Source organism: Lithobates pipiens, unplaced genomic scaffold, assembly GCF_037356315.1.
Source record: "Lithobates pipiens isolate NorthernLeopardFrog02 unplaced genomic scaffold, aLitPip1_a1.2 Scaffold_3, whole genome shotgun sequence".
NCBI lineage: Eukaryota > Metazoa > Chordata > Amphibia > Anura > Ranidae > Lithobates > Lithobates pipiens.
In genome coordinates, this window is record NW_027507790.1 from 279,863,243 (window position 1) to 279,888,505 (window position 25,263).

A 25,263-nucleotide genomic window follows, 5' to 3' on the forward strand; every position below is an offset into this window, starting at 1 on the left:
CTTTATTAACAAAATAAAAAATAAAAAAATGTCCACCGATTTAGATCCATCATTAATCATGATGCCCGCCACACCGCCGGACCCAAAAAAATAAATAAATGCTCTGCCCATGACCAAGTCTAGCCGACTGCCTGCTCTGTCACCTGACAGTTCTTAAATACTGTAGGTAAGGAGAGGAGCCACCAGGTGACATCGCCAAGGCAGTTGGCAGTTAGCCTTGGTCATGGGCGGAGTGTTAGCAGTTAGCCTTGGTCATGGGCGGAGTGTTTTATTTTTATTCTTTTAGGTCCAGAGGTTTGACGGGTATCGTGATTAATGATGGATCTACTTTGGGGGGCTTGTCAAAAACTGCTTCCTGTTTTTATTTCTTTTGGTGAAAGAGTAGGGGTACAATGTACAGCCATACAAGGAAAACTGCGCTAGTATGTAACACCCTAAACAATATAATCAAAGCCCTAAACAATATAATCAAAGCAGCAATTCTGTGTGCAACACAAATACCAACAGAATATATAAATAATAGGAATCGCACTAATTCATGAATTCATCTAAAAATATATAAAAATGAAGTGTTTTTTTTTCTGTAAAGAAACCTAAATGACAGGTGTAAACTGTCCATAAACAGGTGATTTGTAACGATGATCTATTTGACAAACAAGTTCATCTTCCTACACCAAATCCACTGTGAATCCACCACCAGCTGAAGAAACTGCTTACCAGCTCCTGTGGACCCCTTATTATGGGGGTTTTGATACCGCCTGCAGCTTATCACTCAGCCTAGGCCTTTCTCCTTGTCTCACGTCTGTTGCACGATTACGGTATCACTCAGTAGTTAAATGATGGGATATGGCACCAAAAAGAGACCAAGAAGGCTCCACATAGAGTAAAAGTCATTTGGGTTTATTAGGTGCCCCAGGACGATGTCATTTGTGACAAAACGCGTAGGGAGGTGCGATGCGCTGATGTCACCACCACTCTCGTGTCCTGACGGACAGGTTTTTTTTATTTGTCTGTGGCCAACACACCAAACAATTGGTGCTATTCGAATTTTAACCTAATAAACCAAAACGTTAGTAATTTGGTGGCATACGACTGAGTACGACGCAACAAAAGTGATAGGCTGTTATAGCATCCTCCGGGACTGTGACATCATAAGGGGGCGGGGTCACCATGTGACATCAACCGGTGACCCCACCCCCTTGTCCCTATGTAAGTCGCCGCACACCACATCCCTGGCATTGCGGGCAGAGAGAGCGTTGAGTCAACCTCTCAAGGAGGAAGAAGAAGAACAGAAGAACGGAAAGCGGCGGAGGCAGAAGACCGGGCCACCGCTAGTAAAAGAGCTGGAAGAAGGAGTGGTGGCCAGGCAAGAAGAACCGAAGAGGGGGACAAGACACATATATGTGACATGACACACATATCTCTGTCTTTGTACAGTTAAACCATCCCCCCCACAGTAAAAAACACATTTAACCCTTTGATCGTTCCTGATGTTAACTCCTTCCCTGCCAGTGTCATTAGTACAGTGACAGTGCATTTTTTTAGCCCTGATCACTGTAGTGGTGTCACGGGTCCCCAAAAAGTGTTAATTAGTGTCAGATTTCTCCACTGCAATGTCACAGTCCCGCTAAAAATCACTGATCTCCCCCATTACTTGTAAAACAAAATTGCATAAATGTATCCCATAGTTTGTAGATGCTATAACTTTTGCGCAAACCAATCAATATACATTTATTGGGATTTTTTACCAAAAATATGTAACAGAATACATTGTGGTCTAAGTTGATGAAGAAATTAGATTTTTTTACATCTTTTTATTATTATTATTATTATTATTATTATTATTATTATTATACAGGTTTTACATAGTGCCAACAGTTTGCACAGCGCTTAACAAAATGAAGGCAGACATTATAGTTATATTACAATTTGGTACAAGTGGAATCAGAGGGCCCTGCTCATTAGAACTTACAATCTAAAAAGGAATGGTCAATTGATACAAAAGGTAATAGCTGTGGTCGATGAGCTGATGGATCAAAGTGTAAAGTGTAAGCGCTAAGCATATGTGACTGCAAACGTCAATAAAGATGACTCAAAATAGTGAAACTTAAAAAACCTAATATAATGTGTACATATAACTATAACCTATTAGTGAAACATGATCCCAAATCTGAGGATAACAACTCCAAAAAAACAAAGAATAAAATAATGAATATATAGGCAATAAAGTCCATATATTGATAAAGATAAACGTGCAGATGTGAATCCCAGCGAACTTCGGTGAAAACAAGAGTCCCACTTTACTGTGACCATAAACTATTCCACCGCAGTGTAGCTCCCACCACCTTAAGAAGCGCAGGCTTACCAGATGAAAATGACCCGAGTAGACTTATATCTAAGAGGTCAACAATGGCTTATGATTCCAACTACTGCAGCACTGGATTCAGCATTCCATCATTAAATGGGTCCCAAGGCAAGTAATTCATTCAATGTGACGGACTGCATATAATCACCGTTTTTAGAGAGACAGCTCCAGCATCAATTCAGACATAAAAGTGGAAGGATAGAGCCAAGATGGTGTAATAACGTTTAAAAAAATCGCTTTAATAAAAATAAAGTATCAAACTCACATTTCCATAGTTATTAACGAACATATCAGAGGAAATAGGAAGTGGCAGAGTCTTCCCGACGCATTTCTACCTACAGGTCATCATCTGGGGTGGGGGATGAGCTGATGGAGAAAGTAAAACAGTGTATTAGTTAGAAGCAGGATAGGCTTCTTTAAGTAGAAGGTTTTTCAGGGATCGTCTAAAGATGGATAGATTAGGGGATAATTGGACAGATTGGATTAGGGAGTTCCAAAGGATGGGAGAAGCTCTGGAGAAATCCTGGTGGTGAGTATGGGAGGAGGTGACTAGGGAGCTATAGAGCAGGAGGTCTTGGGGAGGACTGAAGAGAGCGGCTTGGTTGGTATTTTGGGACTAGGTTAGTGATGTAGCTGGGAGCAGACTTGGCTTTGTAAATTATTGTTAGTACTTTGAATTTTATTTGTTGGGTGAGTGGAAGCCAGTGGAGGGATTGGCAGAGAGGGATGGAGGACACATTTATTGGAAGTGTTTTATAGCACAATGTAAAAAAAAATGTTCTTTTCAAAATTATTGTCTTTTTTTGTTTATAGCGCAAAAAATAAAAACCAAAGAGGTGACCAAATATCACCAAAAGAAAGCTCTATTTGTGGAAAAATAAGGAAAACTATTCTATTTGGTTACAGAGTCGCACAACCGCACAATTAGCAGTTAAAGCAATACAGTGCAGTATCGCAAAAAATGGCCTGGTAAGGAAGGGGGTGAACCTTTCGGAGCTGAAGGGGTTAACCACTTTCAGACCGGACCATGTTGCTGGCTTAAGACCAAACCACTTTTTGCGATTCGGTACTGCGTCACTTTGACAATTGCGTGGTCGTACGACGTGGCTCCCAAACAAAATCGACGTCCTCTTTTTCCCACAAATAGAGCTTTCTTTTGGTGGTATTTGATCACCTCTGCAATGCTTTTTGCGCTATAAACAAAAAAATAACGACAATTGTGAAAAAAATGTATTCTTTTTTTACTTTTTGCTATAATAAATAGCCCCAAAAATATATATATATAAAAAAAAATTTTTTTCCTCATTTAAGGCCGATACGTATTCGTCTACATATTTTTGGTAAAAAAAATTGCAATAAGCGATTATTGATTGGTTTGCACAAAATGTATAGCGTTTACAAAAAAGAGGATAGTTTTATGGCATTTTTATTATTATTTTTTTTACTAGTAATGGCGGTGATCAGCGATTTTTATTGTGACTGCGACATTATGGTGGACACATTGAACATTTTTCACACATTTTTGGGACCATTGGCATTTATACAGCAATCAGTGCTATACAAATGCACTGATACCTGTGTAAATGACACTGGCAGTGAAGGGGTTATCCAGGGGGTGGCAGTGTAGGGGTTAAGTGTGTCCTAGGGTCGTGTTACTAACTATGGGGGGCTGGGCTGTGTGTTAGTGAACACTGATCTCTGCTCCAATCACAGGGAGCAGAGATCAGTGTCACTTGTTGCTAGGCAGAAGTGGGAGATGCTGTTTACTTCCGCATCTCCCCATTTAGCCTCCTCGTGAGACGATCCACGGGACCCGCGACTGGACTCAGGGGGGTCCCGACTGGAGGCACGGCGGGATTCCTAACGGATTAACCTGTATGCCCTTATGCCTGTCCGTGCAATTCTGCCGACGTACATTGTCGTGCACCGGTCGGGAAGTGGTTAATGGGCAAATATGTGTAGTCATGTGACCTGCCCCCACCTCTGTGCCTATAACTGTCTCCACTGTCCCTTGTAATCATAGAAGGCTTCTGTGTATACAAGTGACAGTGAGGAGCGGAGGGTGAGATCTAGAATGGAGTTCCACATTCAGGCTGCAAAACTGTGTTTGAGGATCACATGTCAAGGCCTGGAGAGCCGTATTCGGCACATGGGCCTTGTGCTTGATATCTGTGCTGTAGAGGGATGAATGATGATAGAAGGAAGACTGAAGCTGTTTCTGGTACTGCTGGTACTGGATTGCACTTGTACTGGCTGGTGATCTTGAGGCTGGGTTCACACCACAGCGATGCGGGAACGCCGCGAATCCGCTGCGTTTTCCCGCATCGCATGACTCCCACCGGCAGTTCACACTGCCCTATGCGAACGGCTGGGAGTGTCAATGAAATGTTAATGACACCCCCAGATCTGTCCGCATATCGCAGTGCGATCTGCAGACTCGCACAGGAATTGGATCGCATGGTGTGAACACCCATGCGATCCGATTCTGTTGCGGACCAAAAAAAGGGTCCCGTGCGAGTTTGCTGCGGGAGCGATGCGAATTCAGCCATACTATCTGTATGGCTGAACTCGCATCGCTACGGAGATCGGATGTGATTTGCACTGCAGTGCGGTGCGAATCACATCCGGATCTCCCCCCGCAGCAGTGTGAACCCGGCCTGAATCTTTATTTTCTATCACACTCCAATCAGTGTGTGAGGGAAAAGTGGGGGTAAGCTGATAACTTCAGGTGTTGGTTACATTGTGTGATGATTTGATTGGTCACACCATTTTATTGTGATCAGCACTGTCCAATGGACAGCACAGTCACAGTACTTTGCTTGTGCATGCTAGGGGGGCATGTAAGAGCAAGAAAAGATTGAAGCTCTAATATATCATCCAATCCTGTAACATCCACCTTCCATCCACTTATGTACAATAGGCAGACAGAAGGCCGTCAATGTACCCAAAAATCATAATGCTGATAATAATGTCATTCATAATGATGACAATGATGATGGTAGCAATCTGACTGAGCTTGTTTAAGCACCTCAATTACATCCCCTTCCTGTCCAGACCAATTTTCAGCTTTCCGCACTCTAAGCCCTTGTACACACGGTCGGAGAATCCGTCGGAATGTGTCCTATCGGACCGTGTCGTCGGATAATCCGACTGTGTGTGGTATGCATCGGACTGTTTCCATCGGAATATCCGTCGGACCCAATTTACCAACTTGTTGGAAATATTTTCCGACAAACTGGTTCGATCGGACATACTCCGATCATGTGTAGAGAATTTTGATCGGACCAAGTGCCACGCATGCTCAGATCAAATTCCTACATCAAAGCTATTGGCTACTAGCCTGAACGTAGTCCCATTGTAACGAAATTACGTCATCACGTTCTGAATGATTGGATTTTTTGACAACTTTGTCCGACCGTGTGTATGCAACAGTATCGGACAAGATCCGACTGACAAAATCCGACGGACAAAATCCGACGGATTTGGTTGTCGAAATCTCCGACCGTGTGTACAAGGGCTTACAGTTTGAATGACAATTACTCAGTCATGCAACACTGTACCCATATGAAACTTGTGTGCTTTTTCCACACAAATAGAGTTTTATTTTAGTGGTATTTAATCACTAGTGTTTATTTTTTATTTTTTGTGCTACAAATAAAAAAAACATAAATTTTGTGAAAAAATGCCCTTTTCTTTGTTTCAGACATAAAATTTTGCTAATTAGTAATTTTTCTTCATTCATTTTGGACAAAATGTACACTGCTACATATCTTTAAAAAAAAAACTATGGTGCCAATCACTGAAAATTGACAGTACAAATACCCCCCAAATTACCCCTTTTTAGAAAGTAGACCTTCCAAGGTATTAATTAAGTAGCATGGTGAGTTTTTTAAGTTGTCATTTATTCCCACAATTCTTTGCAAATTTAAGATTAATTTTTTATTTTTTTTACTAAATTGTCATAGTATCAGGTTATTTCTCACACATGGAAGTAGTACCTTCAGGTATTCTACGAGCATAAATTACACATCTCATCTCATTTCATTCCTACCTATCACAATTTTGAAGGTCCAGGAGCACCAGGACAGTGGAATTACCCACAAAATTACCCCATTTTGGAAAGCAAACACTCCAACGTATATTCTATGAGGCATGGGCTGCAAATAGGTACTCGGGTACTCTGATGGGCTGGTGACAGCTACTCGGGTATTCTGATGGCCTGGTGACAGGTACTCGGGTACTCTGATGGCCTGGTGACAGGTACTCGGGTACTCTGATGGCCTGGTGACAGGTACTCGGGTACTCTGATGGCCTGGTGACAGGTACTCTGATGGCCTGGTGACTGGTATTCGGATATTCTGAAGGGCGGTAATAGGTACTCATATGGACTGTGCTAGGTAGTCAGGTACTCAGATGGACTGACAGGTACTCAGGTACTCAGATGTACTGTGACAGGTACTCAGGTACTCTGATGGCCTGTGCAGGTACTTGGGCATTCATATGGACTGTGACAGGTACTCGGGTACTCTGATGGGCTGTGACAGGTACTCGGGTACTCTGATGGGCTGTGACAGGTACTCAGGTACTCATTTGGAGTGTGACAGGTACTTGGGTACTCAGATGGACTGACAGGTACTTTGGTGGACTGTGAGTGACAGGTACTATGATGGTTGGTGACAGGTTATCTTTATTGGGGGGCAATCAGTGTGATTGGTGTGTACAGTAGGCGGTAACGAGATGTTACCACAATCTCCTTCTCACACACGATAGTTGTGTGATGAGGAGAACCCGGTAACATCTCATTACCGCTGTTTGTTTACATTTAGTGATCGGCTGTGAAAGGATCACAGCCGATCACGTGGGTAAACAGCTGGCCAATGGCTGTTTACCAGTGTCAGTGATGAGCAGTGTTCCCAGGAACACACCACCACTGACATGCACGCGCAGTGCACTCGCGCGCATGCACCATGCACAGTGGGGGTGGAACTATCTGTAATAGGCCGTGACTTCATCACGTGGTAAACAGTCATACCCTTGGTGGCGAGCGGTGTCTCCGTGACGTGCCGCCACCGAAGGAACAGGGATGCATGCGCACAATCACGCTCATTCCCTGTTTAAATGGGAGGACTTCATATGACACCCTCCCGCCACATCCGCGCCGCCTGCCCGTAATTTAATGGCAACCAGTTAATCTGGTCTACAGCATTATACATTTAATCGATGTGTTGCGTTTACAACATTCTTTTCCCGAGCATTGCACCTCTTGTATTCAGTTCAGGTTTTAAAAGTAAAATGTAGAGTTTTGGAGAAAACATACACAATAATATTCCAGCACTGGAGGTCAGTATGGCGAATATCTCCACAGCCACCATGTATTTCCCTCTGGTGCTCAGATAGGCCGGGATCATGGCAATCCAGACACTGCAGAACACCAGCATGCTGAAGGTGATGTACTTGGCCTCATTAAAACTGTCCGGTAATGTCCTCACCATGAAAGCCAGAACAAAACTCACAGCTGCCAGAAACCCCATATAACCCAACATAGAGTAGAACCCGATAACTGACCCTTCATTACACTGAATGAGGATCTTCCCAGGATAGGAGTCCATGTCATACTCCTGAAATGGTGGAGAGATGGACAACCAGAGAATGCAATTCATAACCTGAATGGATGAGCAGAATAACATGACTGTATTGGGAAGTTTGACTCCCACCCATTTTCTACAAGAGCTTCCAGGTCTGGTGGCTTGAAAAGCAATGAAGACCATGATGGTTTTGGCTAGGATAGAAGATGCTGAGATGGTGAATGGAATTCCAAAAGTGACTTGTTGCAGCATACAGGTAATATCCACAGGACAGCCAAGGAACAGGAATACAGAAAGGAAGCTCAGTATGAGGGAGAGGAGCAGAATGAAGCTGAGGTTCCGGTTATTGGCTCTGACTATGGGAGTGCTCCGAAACCAAACAAATAGTCCAAGTATAAGGAGAGATGTTGTAGCAAATATGACTGAAGTTATAGAAAAAAATAAAACTAGAATATCCTCCTCATATGATAAATACTCATAGACCTTGCCAATACAAATATTTTTAGCTTTGTTGGGCCATTCATTTTCAGGACACTTCTTGCAGAGTTTACTATCTGTAGAGTAAAAAATAAGTGAAAATAACATTAGCATGGCAGCTATTTGACAGTTTTAAAGATTTTTTTCTGTATTTTTCCTTAACCACTTGACTTCCAGAAGATTTACCCCCCTTCATGAGCAGGTCATTAATTGATCATCTCTGCGTTTTTAGTTTTTTGCACTATAAACAAAAAAAGACCAACAATCTTGAAAAAAATACTTTCTGCTTTAAAAAATTCAATAACCCCAACCCTTACACCTACCTGTCTCCGAGAACCCCTCCCCACCCCCCACTTTATCCTTCCACACACAACCAACGGACTTCACCAAGACAACCAGCGGGACTGGTTGTCTCCACTCATATACAAATCACAACATACACACTCAACTGACCTGCATAAGACCAGATACATATGAATCTTACAACCCCACAGAAACATTAGAACTCTACTCATCATGGCTTATCAAACGACCGGGAAAACAGAGATAACAGCACTCAACAAGAACACACCCTCCCAAATACCTGTCAAACCAAGGAGGATCAGCAAACCGAGAGGTTGACAGCCAAGGCATCCAAAAAAGTGTTTCTCCGAACGGTCAATAAGCATAAGGAGCCAATACCATGTAGGAACATAAAAGAAAAAAAGGCTCCCAATGGTGTAGAATCAAAGGTATCGATGGGCGTTTTTATTGAAAAAAATGCCAAATACATAAAATAAGTATAAAAAATGTGATCACATGGTTAAAAAGCAATATAGAAGGCGTGAGAAGCATCCCTACGCGTTTCGTACGAAAATAGGACTTCAACTGGGGCATCAAACCTCTCCCATATTGCTGGACTATATATATACTTATACTCACTTTATGCACCAATGACAATGCCCAGAAAGGTCAGTGAGCAAATTAGCCAATGAGAGAGTTCATAACCAATGACGCACCAATATCGGTAATAGACATAGGACACTAGAATATATAAGGGAATACCTATTGAAATTACCAAAGATATACTAAGTCAAAATCTAGTACCAATATGCTTAGGCTTGCATTTCAATAGGTTCAGAATTAAGACACAAGCATACTGGCGTACGTGACATACTATGTACAAAATAGCGTGACTAGATGATTGATATCTGCATGTCTCTCCAGAGGGTCTATGCAAGATATTGATATCTCAGGAAAATATCTGCCTGTGTTTTCTTCTCTATACATTGCTGAGAGGCACAAAGATAGATAAGGACTGGTTACGCAAGAATATGGTCAGTCAGTAGATGCTGAAAGGGCAAAATAACTGTCAGGAGATAACCTTTTACCTACATTTCAGGAACGAACTAATATCATGAGTTAAGAAATTGTTGATGTATGTGTAAATCACCCGATTGGCCCCTCACAGGGCAGGGCTTTGTGTAGTACCACATAAAAGAAGGTCCACTCTCCCATTAAACCTTGTAATCTTCACCACGTACAAATGGAGTGTATGTGTATTGATTAACCGCCGGCGTATGGGACCTCCATTAAGCCACTCCAGCCTAGGCTATCCAGGGGAATCTAGAAGACGAACACCTTACAGTTTTGGTACCAGAAAGTGGGGTTTTGCACAGGTAAGTCATTTACACCTTTACCTCTTTTTATGGTAATTGGCGTTTATGCTTGACCTGTCCAAACAACCATTATAAGAAATTTAATTGTATATATATATATATATAAACTGTGCCTTCGCAATGGACTAGGCTGGTCCCTTGGGGGGTGAAAAGGGTTCGCAGGTACTGAGGAGTCTGACTAGGTTGGTCCGACTATAAACTAAGAGAGAGATTCATGATTATATTCTAACACGGGAGGTATCATATACGCCCGTGACATAAGGATTGGCTAAATGGACGCCCACTTTGAGAACTTTTAAAGTGCACTATAAATAATGAAATGCATCATGATGTGATTACTTGATAATGTACATGTAAAGTTTTAAAGCTGAAATCTTAAACCATAAAAATATGTCTGTTTCTCTTTAGGTGCAAGCTTAAGTATATAGAGTATTAACGTTGTATACGATATAATTATATAGAGTGGATATCTGTTTGAATAAACCCAAATGTTGTTAAATGAATACAGAGTATTAAGAACCAGATTGTAGTAAGGTAGCACCCGCCTGTTCACGCTGCACGCTAGGTTTACTTTTTCTTAGCATTTATAAAAGGTAGATTCTTTTGACCACTAGACCTACAGGCTTCTCTTGCAGACTTGGTGTAAGAGGGGTATATCCCGCCACCAGGAAAGATTTACCCTTCATCGTATATTAAGGGTAAATCTTCATAGTTTTATATAAGTCCATCTGCCCCAAAAAGATCAGGGATCCTACTCCCAGACCAGAGACCGGATTGTTGAACAAACCGGGTGTTATCACCTGTGTCCTGCCACTAGACACACTGCCTAGACTACTAGATGGGGAATTCTGCAGCAACCCAAGTCATGGCCACCCCATCACCCTATGAATTTGTCAGTAATATGATCCCTGGCCCCCAGGTAGAACCATTTTGGACACAAGTCCGAGAAAGGTGTCAGCAATTGGGGATACATGACCCAGGGCCATATGGTCCTTGTACTGAGGAAGACTGGCAGGAAGTAAGTAAAATATGCCAAATCCACAAAAATTCGTACCCTCCAGGGAAGTGGGAAAATATTCAATATATAAAAGATTGTTACCATGCATGGGATAAATGTCTACACAAATATAAAAAGAAGCATATTAATAAAACTACAAAGCTTACTCCAAATATAGGACCCAGTGCTATGGCTGAAGCCCCTGCACCCCCTTCACCTCCCCCTCCCCCGCCTCAATGTCCACCCCCACCTTATGTTATGGTAAAAAACGAGGATGGGACGCCAGGTTCATACCTTCAACTATATCCTTCACTGGATCCTGTAGTCCTAGCCGCCATAGCACACACCACAGCAACACCACAACAAGTGGCCCAATGGGAACAAGTAAGTAGGGGCAGAGAGGAAGAGGGGAGACAGGAAGAAGTTACAGGACAAGAAGAGGTGGGTAGTCCCGAAAAGCAGGAATTAGAGGCAAAAATAAAAGAGTTTGAAGAGAAGAAAACGGAGGAAGAAGAGAGAATAGGGAAAAGGAGAACTGAGTTAGAAACACTTATGGAAGACCTAAAACAAAAAGAAATAGCCCTCAATGAGGCAGAAAAGGTACAAGTGGATAGGAAAATAATGTTAGAAATATATCAGAAAGACTTGGAAGAAAGGGAGAAGGAATTCCAGGAGGGAAAAGAGAGAGAGGAACATGGGATGAAGGACTTAAAAAAGGAACTAGAAAAGTTAAGAAGGCAATTAGGGAAGAAGGAGGAAATGTTAAAAGAAGCGCAGGATAGGATTATAGCGCTGCCCCCCACCACTACAAGAAGCCATACAAAAGAGACGCCTATTCCCAAAACTGAGGAGTCAGGTCCAATTAGTAAAACAGGGACATTATCCATAGAAGAGGAAACTGAGAAAGAAGTAGTAGGGGCCTCATTCAAAGCACCTTTGATGACCATAGGGGACACCAAGGTGCATATACCATTACCTTTGGGTACACTCTCCAAAATAAAAGAACTATGTCCCAATCCCAAGAAGTATCCACGAGATGCAGGTACGTTTCTGGCAAAATATAGTGCAGGCACAGGGCTTGACAAAGATGACATAAAAGGTATTCTTAGCATTGTAGACCCAGACAGCCCAGAAGAAGCCCCTGTAGACGACCTATGGGCAACCCATATCCAGATCAATAAGGATTGGATATCCTTTTGGAAAGGCATGGGATGTCATTGGTCCAAATTATACAAAGGGTCATCTGCACTCCAAGAACTGATCCTAGCCAAGCAGGGACCTAAAGAGAAATTCTATGATTACTGTAACAGAGTATACTCCCTATGGAAAGCTGTAGATGGGGCCACACCACAATTATTTACTACTACCATCATGTCGGGAGGCGATCCCAAAGTGACGCAATTACTCAAATTCACAAACCCCAAATGGGCGGAGCAAGCACCAGATGAATTCATGAAGGACGCTAGGTCCAGAGAGACTTCAGGGGTCTTTGAACAAAAAGGGGGAATTTTCCCCTCCTTGACACAAACACAAACCCTAGTCACACCTGAAACCTCATCCTCACCACCGCACCTCATGACCATGCAGCCCTACCCACCTGACCAAGGATGTTTCAATTGTGGGGAACAGGGACATTGGAAATCACAGTGCCCATATAGACAGAGGGTGAGCTATCCAAGGGGCAGGGGAAGGGGGTACAACGCTGCTAATCGCCCCCCCCCTCACACTACAAGGTACCCCCAATACCCACCACCTCCCCAAACACCATCTCAAAACCATGCGCTTACACAGCCACCCTACACCCCAACCTCTAACAGACCTCCCCCTCGAATCCCCATGCAGTGGCCGTCTACCCGACAAACACACCCCCAATAGGGATGCCTAGAGTATGTCCCTTCCCTCAGTCTGGTGTGCCACAACCTATCATGGAAGAGTCTACCACAAGTTATATTACGCGTAGACAACCACATAGTGTGTTTCCTGCTTGATTCAGGTGCCACTTTTAGCTCATTAAATGATGAGAGGTATGACACACCACTGTGTACTGAGGGACACTCTATTGGAATAAATGGGACATCGGTTACTCATTCCGTCACCCCGCCTTTACCAGTCTCTACCCCGGATGGACTAGAGCTATGTATGCAGAGTTTCGCTGTCCTGACTTCCTGTCCAGTGTCCCTAATGGGCAGAGATTTACTATCCCAGTTGAACATTACCATTAAGTTTGACAAAGACGGCTCCCTCACTGCAAGTTCCCCTCTTTGTGACTTACACAGCCCAAAAAGACATGCACACAGGAGTTTCTTTCTAATGATACCTTCCTCCCTTGACCATCACACAATTTGGGCAGAAAACAAAGGTAGTGTGGGCTTTATTAATTGCACACCATATGCACCCCAAATGCGATCAGATGCGGGGATACAATATCAAAAACAGTATCCCCTACCCCCAGAGAAAGTCAAAGGCATCTCCCCTCAAATTAATGATTACATATCAAAAGGTATCCTGAAACCAATCATCAGTCCCTGGAACACGCCCATTTACCCCGTAAAAAAGGCCAGTGGGGAGTGGAGACTTGTACAAGACCTAAGGGCAGTTAACAAACAAGTGATTCCACTTCCACCCCTAGTCTCAGACATCACTTTTATCTTCTCATGTATACCGGCACATTCTCTATGCTACACAGTGATTGATTTAGCAAATGCCTTCTTTAGCATTCCCATTGCGGAAGAGGCCCAGCCTATGTTTGCCTTCTCCTGGACGGAGGGCCAGTTGACGGGTCAGTTAACCTGGACACGCCTGCCTCAGGGGTATGTTGATAGTCCTGCTGCCTTCTCTATGGTACTCAATGAGACTGTCAAGTCTTGGACGCCTGAGCGAGGGTCGGTGCTAATACAGTATGTGGACGACTTGCTCTTGTGCAGTCGCACTGCTGAAGATTGTGCAGTCGATTCCACATCTCTGTTGAACCATCTAGCCCACATCGGGCATTTAGCATCCAGAAAGAAGATACAGTGGTGTATGCCACAAGTGGAATACTTGGGGTGCATACTGAAAGGGGGAACAAGGATGGTCTCCCCCAAACGCGCCGCAGCCCTACAAGCTCTGAGCCCCCCAAAAGACAAGGCAGCCCTGCTCTCATTCTTGGGCGCTGTGGTATATTGCCGCCAGTGGATCCCCGACTGTTCTCATTATGATGGCATACTAAGAGAGGCCACCGCCTCAACAGCCCCTAGGCAGGTTGATTGGACAGAGGAACGGCTTAAGGCCTTCCAGGCCCTATTGAACAGTTTGTCATGTGCACCCGCCCTGGGGTTGGTAGACTATGGTAAAGCTTTTCAACTATACTGTGTAGTCTCAGGGACCTCTTTTGCCGCGGTTTTGACACAACAGCATGGAACAGGCTACCGCCCTGTCTCCTACCTATCTAAAAAACTCCCCCTTCAGGTTCAAGGCATGCCATCATGCCTTCAGAATTTAGCCGCCTGTGCTATGGCCGTACAAGATGCCAACAAGATGGTCTTGGGACACCCGATGACGCTTTACACCACACATTCTGTCACCCACCTCATACAGAACATGAACACCCAACACATGACCTCACAAAGACTCAGTGGATATGAGATTTCCCTCATGAACACAGACAGTCTGTCTCTCAAATATGTTCCCGCCAACAACCCTGCCGTCCGTCTCTTGCACTCCATGTTACGCCTACCACAAGACCCAGACCAGTTTCATGACTGTATAACACAAGTGGAGTCTATCACATCACCAAGACCAGACCTCACCAACGTACCGATTACCAATGCAGACGATGTTTTTGTGGACGGTAGTTGCTCCCGTCCCTCCGATTCCACCTTCCAAACAGGATATACAATAGTCCAGTTGCCAAACAAGGTATTAGAAGCCAAACCACTGCCCCCCTCTTCGGCTCAGGTGGCTGAACTAGAAGCCCTCACCAGGGCCTGCATTTTATTTACAGATAAGAAGGTGAACATTTACACAGACAGTAGATATGCATTTGGGGTGGTGCATGACTTCGGAGTAATATGGGCTAAAAGAGGTTTTAAAACAGCAGATAATAAACCTATTTCCAATGCTACCCAGATTCAGGCACTTCTTCGGGCTATTTTGCTCCCAAAAGAGGTGGCAATAATTAAAGTAAAAGCACATTCTTCAGATAATAGAAAACTTTCCAAGGGAAATGCTTTAGCTGACCGAGAAGCGAAAAAGGCAGCCCAGTCCTCCACCCAGGAGCCCACCCCCACGTCCATGTACTTTAAGGATCATTTCACCTGTCCTAACTTTAAATCTGTAGTGGCACAAATGCAATCATTAGCCACTGAGGAAGATGTCTTGTATTGGGTGAAGGCTGGCTTGACCAAAGACCCAGAGGGTCTGTGGTCAAAAGAGGGGAAGATATTGGGAATACCTGAGGCAAGCAGTATTCTAATTCTCTCCTACCTTCATGGTCCAGGACACATAGGTGCCGTCCCTTTAGCCACTATGTACACCAAATCTTTCTGCACAAACGCCTTGAATAAACAGGTCAAACTCCTGACCACAAGTTGCCTTACCTGTGCTCAAAACAATGTGCAGGGCAAACGGCATGGCCTACATGGTCATCTACCCCCACCAATAGGTCCCCTTACAGATTTACAAGTAGACTTCACACACATGCCAAAACAAAAGGGGAACCTAAAATTCCTGTGCGTTGTCGTCGATAAATTTTCAGGCTGGGTTGAAGCCACTCCCTGTGCAGGTGAGACAGCCAATATAGCAGCAAAATGCTTGCTGAATAACTGGATTTGTAGGTTTGGCATACCAACATCTATTTGGTCAGATAGGGGACCTGCATTCAGCTCCTCCGTTACCCAGGCTGTGGCTAAATTGTTAGGGCTGCAATGGAAACTACACATCCCCTATCACCCTCAAAGCGCAGGGGTAGTGGAAAGAATGAATAGAAATATAAAGGATAAATTGAAAAAGGCCACAGGGGGCACAATGAAGGGATGGCTTGATCACCTCCCTTCTGTGCTATTCCAGATTAGGACGGCACCCCACGCCAGAACGAAACTTTCACCTTTTGAAATTTTGATGGGAGTCCCCGCAAACATAGAATTACCCCCATTAGACCAAGACACTGATATTGACATTTATTCCCAACAGGAAATGTACGTGAAAAACCTGGTAAGTATGCTTCATGAAACGAACAAACAAGTTTCTGTCACCTTCTCTCCTCTCTCCACAGAGCCAACACACCCCTTCATCCCAGGAGATCAAGTGCTAGTCAAGCAACTGGCCCACAAAAAGAGGATCGGACCAATCTACTCTGGACCTTGGAAGGTTGAAAAGGTGTCCAGAACTGCGGTCCTGACTGACCAAGGAAACACCTGGATCCACGCCAGCAGGCTGAAAAAGTGCCCACCGCTTCCCACAACCCCCGACCCCCCACCTATTGAAGAAGAACCCGACCCACCCGAACAGCTACCGGAACTGCAAGAGATTCAGGAAGGCATTGGACAATTAACCCTTGAAACCCTACATGATAGCGAAGAAGAAGGACAAGCATAAGAACTTGTAGAAATGTTTTTACCTTCAGTGTCAGGGAAGGCTGTATGCCTCTGGGGTAGTCTGGTACTACTTGTATTCCTGCCCACATGGTTTATAGCCAACTGTATATATCATCCAGAAGACTTAGGTCTATTAAAAGGGATATGTGGACCACCTAAGATGAATAATACCCCCGGCCAAAGACATAGTAGAAGTATTATACCCGTTAATGAGTCACCTAAGGGACTGACTGACAAGATGTTACTACTAAAATTCAAATATAGCTATGCTCAAAAATCCGGTTTTGAGAAATGCTGGATCTGCAGCAAGCTACATCCCAGTACAGCTAGAATCCCTCTCATGGCAGTCCCCTTGAATTTTACCCCCCTCCTTAATGGAACACCCCCTATCGTCCTAACGAATGTTACTAGGACCCTTTCAAATAAAACCCTCACTTTCCAAATTATAGGTAGAAGCCACTTCCCAGACTGGTGTTTCCAACTGGGAAACACCACAGATGGAGCCGAGGTTTGCAAACAAGCAAAACTTAACATTTCAATGACATCGCTTAACAGTCCTTCTTTCTTCCATACTTCAGATCCCACCCTAAATGCCACCTTTTTAGACTTTCTTAGCTCCAGTACCAAGTCTACAATACACCAATTAATGTCAATTCTGATGCTCTCTGGCCTTTCTGATACTCTTAGGAACGTGTTCCATAAACGGCCCCTAGCTCTAGGAAATACCACATATATATGCTGCGGCAAACTCTGTCACCCCTGGATCCCAACCAAACCCCAGGGGTGGTGTTACCTTGCAGCCCTGGTTCCTATCATGGGGGTATTAGGGGATAACAAGGGAAGTCACCTCCTTGAAGCTAGCATGCATCCTAGATATCCCCTTAGACACCGTAATAAACGAGAATTGTTTTTAGAAAAAGATATGGCCTGGGCATGGTTCCCTTCCTGGACAGGATGGGGAATTGACCTAATGAAAAGATTAAATAATTACACTGGCATAATTGATGAGATTCTGGAGGAAAATTCTGATGATATAACCAAACTAAATCTAGAAACTAGGGCAATTAGGAAGCAACTAGAACTACATGAGTTGGCCATAGAAAGTATGAGTGCAGCCCTTACTGGCCTCTGTGAGACTACTGAGGATTATGAGTGCTGTACCTGGATTCATAATACCAGCATCGAAGTCCCAGACTACTATGACGTTATTGCCCAACACAGGGAAGAGGTAAATAAACTACAGAAAGAGGCACGGAACATAGGAAAAAACTGGGATCCCTTCTCGAGCAGTTTTAGTTTTGGGGGATTAATATCTTGGCTCCGAAATGCTGCCATGACAATTGTCACTGTGATTCTCTTCATTCTATTTTTATATGCCTGTTATAAGATAATCAAATGTTTATGTAAAAAGGGAAACATGGCCGCTCCGGAGGATCTGAAACTCACTTCCATTGTTAAAGATCCAACGGTATGGTATAAAAACCAAGAGCACGAGAGTTCGGAGTATGAAGCCTGTGCTATTAAATTAGAAAAGGAATGATCATTATGTAAATCACAGAATGATCAAAGGGAGGATTATAAGGGAATACCTATTGAAATTACCAAATATATACTAAGTCAAAATCTAGTACCAATATGCTTAGGCTTGCATTTCAATAGGTTCAGAATTAAGACACAAGCATACTGGCGTACGTGACATACTATGTACAAAATAGCGTGACTAGATGATTGATATCTGTATGTCTCTCCAGAGGGTCTATGCAAGATATTGATATCTCAGGAAAATATCTGCCTGTGTTTTCTTCTCTATACATTGCTGAGAGGCACAAAGATAGATAAGGACTGGTTACGCAAGAATATGGTCAGTCAGTAGATGCTGAAAGGGCAAAATAACTGTCAGGAGATAACCTTTTACCTACATTTCAGGAACGAACTAATATCATGAGTTAAGAAATTGTTGATGTATGTGTAAATCACCCGATTGGCCCCTCACAGGGCAGGGCTTTGTGTAGTACCACATAAAAGAAGGTCCACTCTCCCATTAAACCTTGTAATCTTCACCACGTACAAATGGAGTGTATGTGTATTGATTAACCGCCGGCGTATGGGACCTCCATTAAGCCACTCCAGCCTAGGCTATCCAGGGGAATCTAGAAGACGAACACCTTACAGAATATATCTATGTTAATAGATCAATCAATCCCCACAGAGACCATATAAATTCCCCCAATCATAATGAAACTAAAAGTAAAACCAGATGTGTCATATTAAGACTAGCCAATCAAGAGCCCGTTTAGGGTAGTTAGATCAAACCACCCACTAGAATTGTCCAATAGTGAGTGGACTTATACATACCCCATCCGAATCTGTATTCTCCAGAGGGGGCACCATTAAATCATGTGAGGATGGTTATATAAGCGTTCCACTTGCCTGCATGGCGTGGAACGCAAAAAGAGTTTTTCAAAAATGCCGCCTGTCAGTGTCTCCCCGCCTGCGCTTCACACGCCTACCCAGCGTGGAACGCAAGTGGCGGAAAACGGAAGAGGAAGGACGCATCACTTCAGTTCGCGCCAGGTAACAAGTAACACAGGACACGGACAATGGGAAATGGCGTCACTTGAGCCTGCGTGCCACCGTGTGTGGAGTGCATGCGGAAATGACGTCGTCCCGGAAGAGAGCGCAACCACGCGAGACACAACAGTCTCAAAATAGGATGCATTAGACTCAGTCCGCCCTCCAACTCCACCCAATGGGAAACCACACTAAAATGGATAAATATTGAAAAAAATAAACAATCAAATAAAAAATACAAAATTAAGAACATGAAATAAAAAATAGAAATGCTTTTTTCCATGCAGGATTGAGCTTCCAGCTCCGAGAATCCACTGTTCATTCAGATGAACTCTAGTGGACTCTTTTTTATATTTCACTATTTATATTTTACTTTTATTTTAGCGCTACATTTGTCCTTTTTGGTTTTTATGAATTTTTGTCACATTTGTATGTAGCTGCTGTACGCAACTTTCCACCACAATTTTAGTGCAGTAATTATCACGTTTTTCCTTGTTACATTTTGACCTTGTTTATTGCTGCTATTGCTATTTTTTTTGTTATTTTTTTGGTGCACTATGGATGCATTTGAATATAGGACCACTAGAGCACTTAACACAGATGGAGTGTTTGTAACCACCAGTTCTGATTCAGAAATAGGTGGGATGTTCACTAGATTAAAAAATCTGATGACTACTGAAATTCATCTCCAATGGGATCAAGCTTTCCTGGAACAATGCATTAAGGAGAAAATGGTTCCAAGGGGACTCCGTTGGGATGTATTTCTCCAACAAGGAGATTCATATATAGACTCCTGGTTCCGTTATTTTAATGAAGTGGGGATTACACTCCTAGGTTTCTTGAATGAAAGGAAACAAATAAAATTGTCTGTAATTGACAAAGAAATCAAGGAACTTAAGGATAAATTATCCCCTTTTAGCACTACATCTGAATATATTTCCCTTTCCACCACATTGAGAAATCATTTGGAGAAAGAGGAAAAAGATCAACGGAATAAAAAACAAAAGAAATATAACCGTGATCTTATTGACTATAAGACGAATTTGGTCTGCGGATGGCAAAAAAAGCTGGCCTCTGCAACACCAACTCAGAAGGGGGTCCCTCTAATGGAGGTTACCCAGCCTCATACCCCTGCAGTCACCAGGAGGTTACTTCCCGAACCTTCAGTCCAAGATGGACCTGGTAGGGCGTACCCTCCCCCACAGGCTCCAAGGAATAGAGCCTACAACTTCTATGAACCCATTAATGGTCCCCACCCGGAGATAATCCCTTATCCCTCCTATCGTCCCATCAATAGGGGAGGAGGTGGGGAAAATACCGGTAGAGGAAAGCCTAGAGGTAGGGGAAGAAATTCTAACCATAATGAAACCAATAGGAGATCTACATCGGATTGGCATGAACAACGAGGGGAGTATAGTCGAGAGAGGTATGAATATGATTATTCAACATGTACCCCATAATACATATCAAGATACATATGGTCATGACAACAGAGATGAAGACCTCTGTTCATGTTCACCTTACAGATATAATCAATCCCAACCTGGGCCTTCTTACCAATCAGGTTTTCCAGGGTGAACCCAAGAGTATTTGGGAAGTCCTCCACGAAAAGAGGCACCCGAGGGGGTAGGAGGGTCCAAGGCAAAAAGAAAAAGAACCTAGCAGGCCAAGGCGTTTTCAATCGGTTACCTTTACAGACGCGGAGAAGTCCGTGTTAGACAGGGTCCTTAAATATGTTCCCCCTAAGACATTGTCTAAGTTCTCCACTTTTATTGATGTCCAGAAGTTTACCAGAAAGTTAAATATCCAATGTCACTTTTTGTCTTGCCCTTCCCAACCCCAGATAAGGCGTGCAGGCGGGTATGTACATTCAGGTCTTGCTAATCTGTCTTTATTCAATCCCCCTGGTACTATGGCTCCGGCTATCAGTGTATTCTGGAGTCTTGTACTGAAAGATTTAGACGGATTGCCAAAGAAAAAGGATTATGTTGACCCCAATCTTAAAAAGGGTCTCAAATCTCTTTGCGAACAAAAAAATCTGACTATACGCTCGGCCGATAAAGGGGGTGCTATAGTCATATTAGACAAAGAGAAATATGTGGCTAAGATGGACGCAATCCTAGGTGATTGCGAGACATACAGTCGCCTTAATTGTGACCCTACCACCAAGTTTAAAAACTCCTTATTGGGACTGGTTGGAGAGGGTTATTCCTTGGGCATTCTAGACAAAAAAGAACGCAGTTACTTGGTTCCTTCAGTGCACCATATTCCAACCATTTACTACCTCCTTAAGGTACATAAAGACCCAGTTGACCCTCCTGGAAGTCCCATAGTCAGTGGCATTGACTCTGTGACGTCCAGGATTGGGAAATATGTAGACTTCCATCTCCAACCATTGGTTTGCCGTATGCCTTCATATTTGAAGGATACTGGTGACACCATGAAGAAATTACAATCCTTTGATTTCAAACAAGGTATGATTTTGGCAACGGCTGATGTGGCCTCTCTTTATACCTGTATTCCCCACCATTTGGTGTTTAAAGCCGCAGAATAATATCTTCACCAGAATACGGCTTTACCCCTTCTTCAACGCAATTTCATTCTCAATCTTTTTAAATTTGCTACTCAGCATAATTACTTTTGGTTTAACGACAAATTATTTTTACAAACCAAGGGTGTGGCTATGGGGGCTAAATTTGCCCCCAGTTTGGCCAATCTCTTTATGGCCAAATGGGAGGAGGATGTCATCTATGCCCTACAGCCACCCAATTTGGTCCTGTGGGCTAGGTACATAGATGACATCCTCCTCCTGTGGGACGGTGATCATACCTCTCTTGATACTTTCATGATCTCTCTCAATGAGAATGATAGAGGTATTAGCCTGAGTTATGAGGCTAGTTCTACCTCCATTCACTTTTTAGATCTTGAGATTCGAGCGGTTGACCACCACCTTGAATTTAAGACCTACTTTAAACCTACCAACCGGAATTGTTACATTCCGGTCGATAGCTGTTATAAGGATTATCAAGTCTCCATTTTGTTATACTGTCTTCCATTTTAAACTTTGTATGACCAAGCTAGAATTCTAACTGCTAAGACATAGATGCTCGCTATTTGGAAAATATGCTGTTTTCTTAGAATGCCCTTGGCCGTGTACAGAGAATGCCAGATATGCAGTTATCTTATGTTCCTTTAACTGCGTCTGTGACATATAACGTCTGGGTCACAGGCTACTAGCACAATGTTGATGAATATTGTAGTCTCACTCTTATCTCGTGTGAAGGTTAATGATGTGCTTGGCCATGAAGACACGATTTCTGCTTATTCTGCTTGTTCTGTCAATAAACCTGTTACTAGGAAAAGTTTGGTGTATAACTACAAGGGGGAATGGGAATCCCTGATTGGCTACTCCACAGGGTGCCGCCCCAACTGTCTCAGCATATAACCTGTTGTATTCAAAACATTAAATGTAATCATTATTCACATGCATCTCGTGTATGAGTCTTGGTTATCTCACCGGTGAACGGGACTCCCAGGTTCATCCAGACCACGGCCTAGGCAAGATAGGAAGAGGGAAATCGAGCACCTAACAGAGCAAGGACCTACCTTTACAGCTGGTACCAGAAGTGGGGTCATCGATCGGCAGGTGAGTGACTACTGATTTATTTACCTTATTGGTGAGGATCTTTTGGTGTCACTCATACTGCCGCGGTGACCGCCACGTGCGAGACCTTTATTGCTGCCGTGCCTCCGCAGTGGGCTAGGCTGGCCCATCGGGAGAAGTAGAGGGCTCGTACCTAAAAAGAGAGTACGGCTAGGTTGGCCTGACTTAAAACTATTAAGTAAAATAGATTAAAAGAGAGTCCGGCTAGGTTGGCCTGTCTTAAAACTATTAAGCAAAATAGATTAAAGAGGAACATTACAGGGAAGGGAAGCAATAGATTGCGCCCTCCCCAAATAAGGTCGGATGTTCAAGGGACGCCCGAAGGGTAATTTGCTAAAATCAAACACAGTGCACATTTTATCTAGTCATGTAAAACGATTGTATGTGATTTAGTTGTTCATATTTTTCTTTTCATCTAGTCATGTAAAACGATTGTATGTTATTTAGTTGTTCATATTTTTCTTTCCAGGTTACGTAAGTATTTCAAACTTGCCTTTTCAATTGTTTTTTTTGTATTTTGCTGTTCTTTCAATGTCTTTACCTTGGGATCCAGATTGCTGTGAAATTGTTAACCCTTGCCCTCGCTGTACTGTTGGTTTATTGTTTCTTAAACAAATTGATATCCTGATATTGATAGCCACTCGCCCAGGGGGATATTCCACTAGACTAGGAGAATGCCCTGTGTACCCCCAGGACGAAACATCTCCCGTTGTCACGCTAGTCAGAATAAACCTGCATAGCCCAGTCAGTGAATCCCACCTCCTTGCTGAATCTTCCCTGGAAGAAGTTCAACAACAGGTGATTCGTGCCACTGGCTGCTATCACCTCTGCCCCCTTACCAAGCATCTCATAACACCCCCCCCCATAATGGGGAATACTGTAGGCAAAGACGGGACCCCTTATGAACAACCTACTCCCTATCAGTATGTGCAGACTATAGTGCCCGGTCCCTATGTAGAACCATTTTGGAGTCAGGTTAGGGAAAGGTGCCAGCAATTAGGGATCCATGATATAGGTCCCGCGGGCCCCTGCAACACAGAAGATTGGAATGTAGTAAAAAAGATTTGTCAGTTACATAAGCACTCATACCCCCCCGGGAAGTGGGGTGTAGATTAAATGAAAAAATCTTGCAGGATATGGGAAGCCCCTCTAAAAATTTATAAAAAAAAGCATGCCAAAAATCATGCCTTCACAAAAGGAAAACCAATACCTTCGGCACCTATAACTACACCCCTGAATGCCCCAGAGATACCCCCTTCTTATGTCCTTGTCAAAACTGACGAGGGCGAGGTTGCCCAGGCCTTGGCCATCTACCCCAGACTTGGGGTAGACATGGCTGCCATATCCGCTGCACTGTACAACGCCTCCACCCCGCACCAAAGACAACAATGGGACAGGGAATTCCAAGCCAAAAGAGACAGGGAGGGCCAGGAGTACCAGGACCGAGTAGAAGCCGATGGGAGGGCGAGGGAGACCCCTGAGCAAAAAGACTTTAGGGAAGAGAAGGAACGGTTTGCCCTTGAAGTAGAGGCAGCCAGAGCTAAAATAGAACAGGGACATAGAATTTTGAGGGAAGCCCGAGCCTCCCTAGCACAAACAAAACGAGAAACAGAGGGAGACCCGGACCAGAGCCCGGGAACCTCCCAAAGCAGTGATCCCACTGAGGGAGAGGCTGTAGTCCTGAGTCCCGAAGACAATCGGGCCATGGAAAAACTCTCTAAGATGGGGGTGGTCACCAGGAGTAAGGTCAAAATCAAGTTGGCTACCGAGAAACCACTACCCGTACCCATACCAGCGCCAGGACCCATTATCTCACCTATGGCCACCCCCGTAGTTACTGACGAGGATGATGAGGACACCCCCGATATTAAGGCCCCCCTTATGACCATTGGTAACACAGAAATTCACCTACCCCTGCCCCTAGGCACACTGACAAAACTCAAAGAACTCTGTCCATCCCCCAGAAAACATCCTAGGGAAGCTGCCACCTTCCTGTTGCGCCAGTGCGCCGGGTCAAATCTGGACCCGATTGATCTTGAGAGTATAATACATATTCTAGACCCCGACTGCCCCGACCCCCCAAAGGTAAAAGACCTGTTTAATGCCCATGTCCAGGGAAAAGGGGGCTGGCCAGTTTTCTGGAAAACCCTAGGACAACATTGGAGCACCCTTTACAAAGGGATCACAGCACTGCAAGATCTGGTCCAAACAAAACAAGCCCAGAAGGAAAAATTCTATGATTTTTGCACCCGAGTATACAACCTCTGGAAAGCGGTAGATGGGGCGGATGGGTCCCTTTTTACCACTACTGTAATGGCCGGAGGGGAGCCAAAAGTAGTACAGCTGCTAAAATTAATTAACCCCAAATGGGCT

At 43.8% G+C, this 25,263-nt stretch overlaps 1 protein-coding gene across 1 annotated transcript; it reads right to left on the reverse strand.

Annotated features, from left to right (window-relative positions):
- Positions 1-7,596: 7,596 nt before the first annotated feature.
- LOC143941284 (vomeronasal type-2 receptor 26-like) lies at positions 7,597-8,541 on the reverse strand. Its single transcript, XM_077463320.1, has one exon. It carries the CDS (start codon positions 8,539-8,541, stop codon positions 7,597-7,599), a length of 945 nt encoding a protein of 314 aa, XP_077319446.1.
- Positions 8,542-25,263: the final 16,722 nt, after the last annotated feature.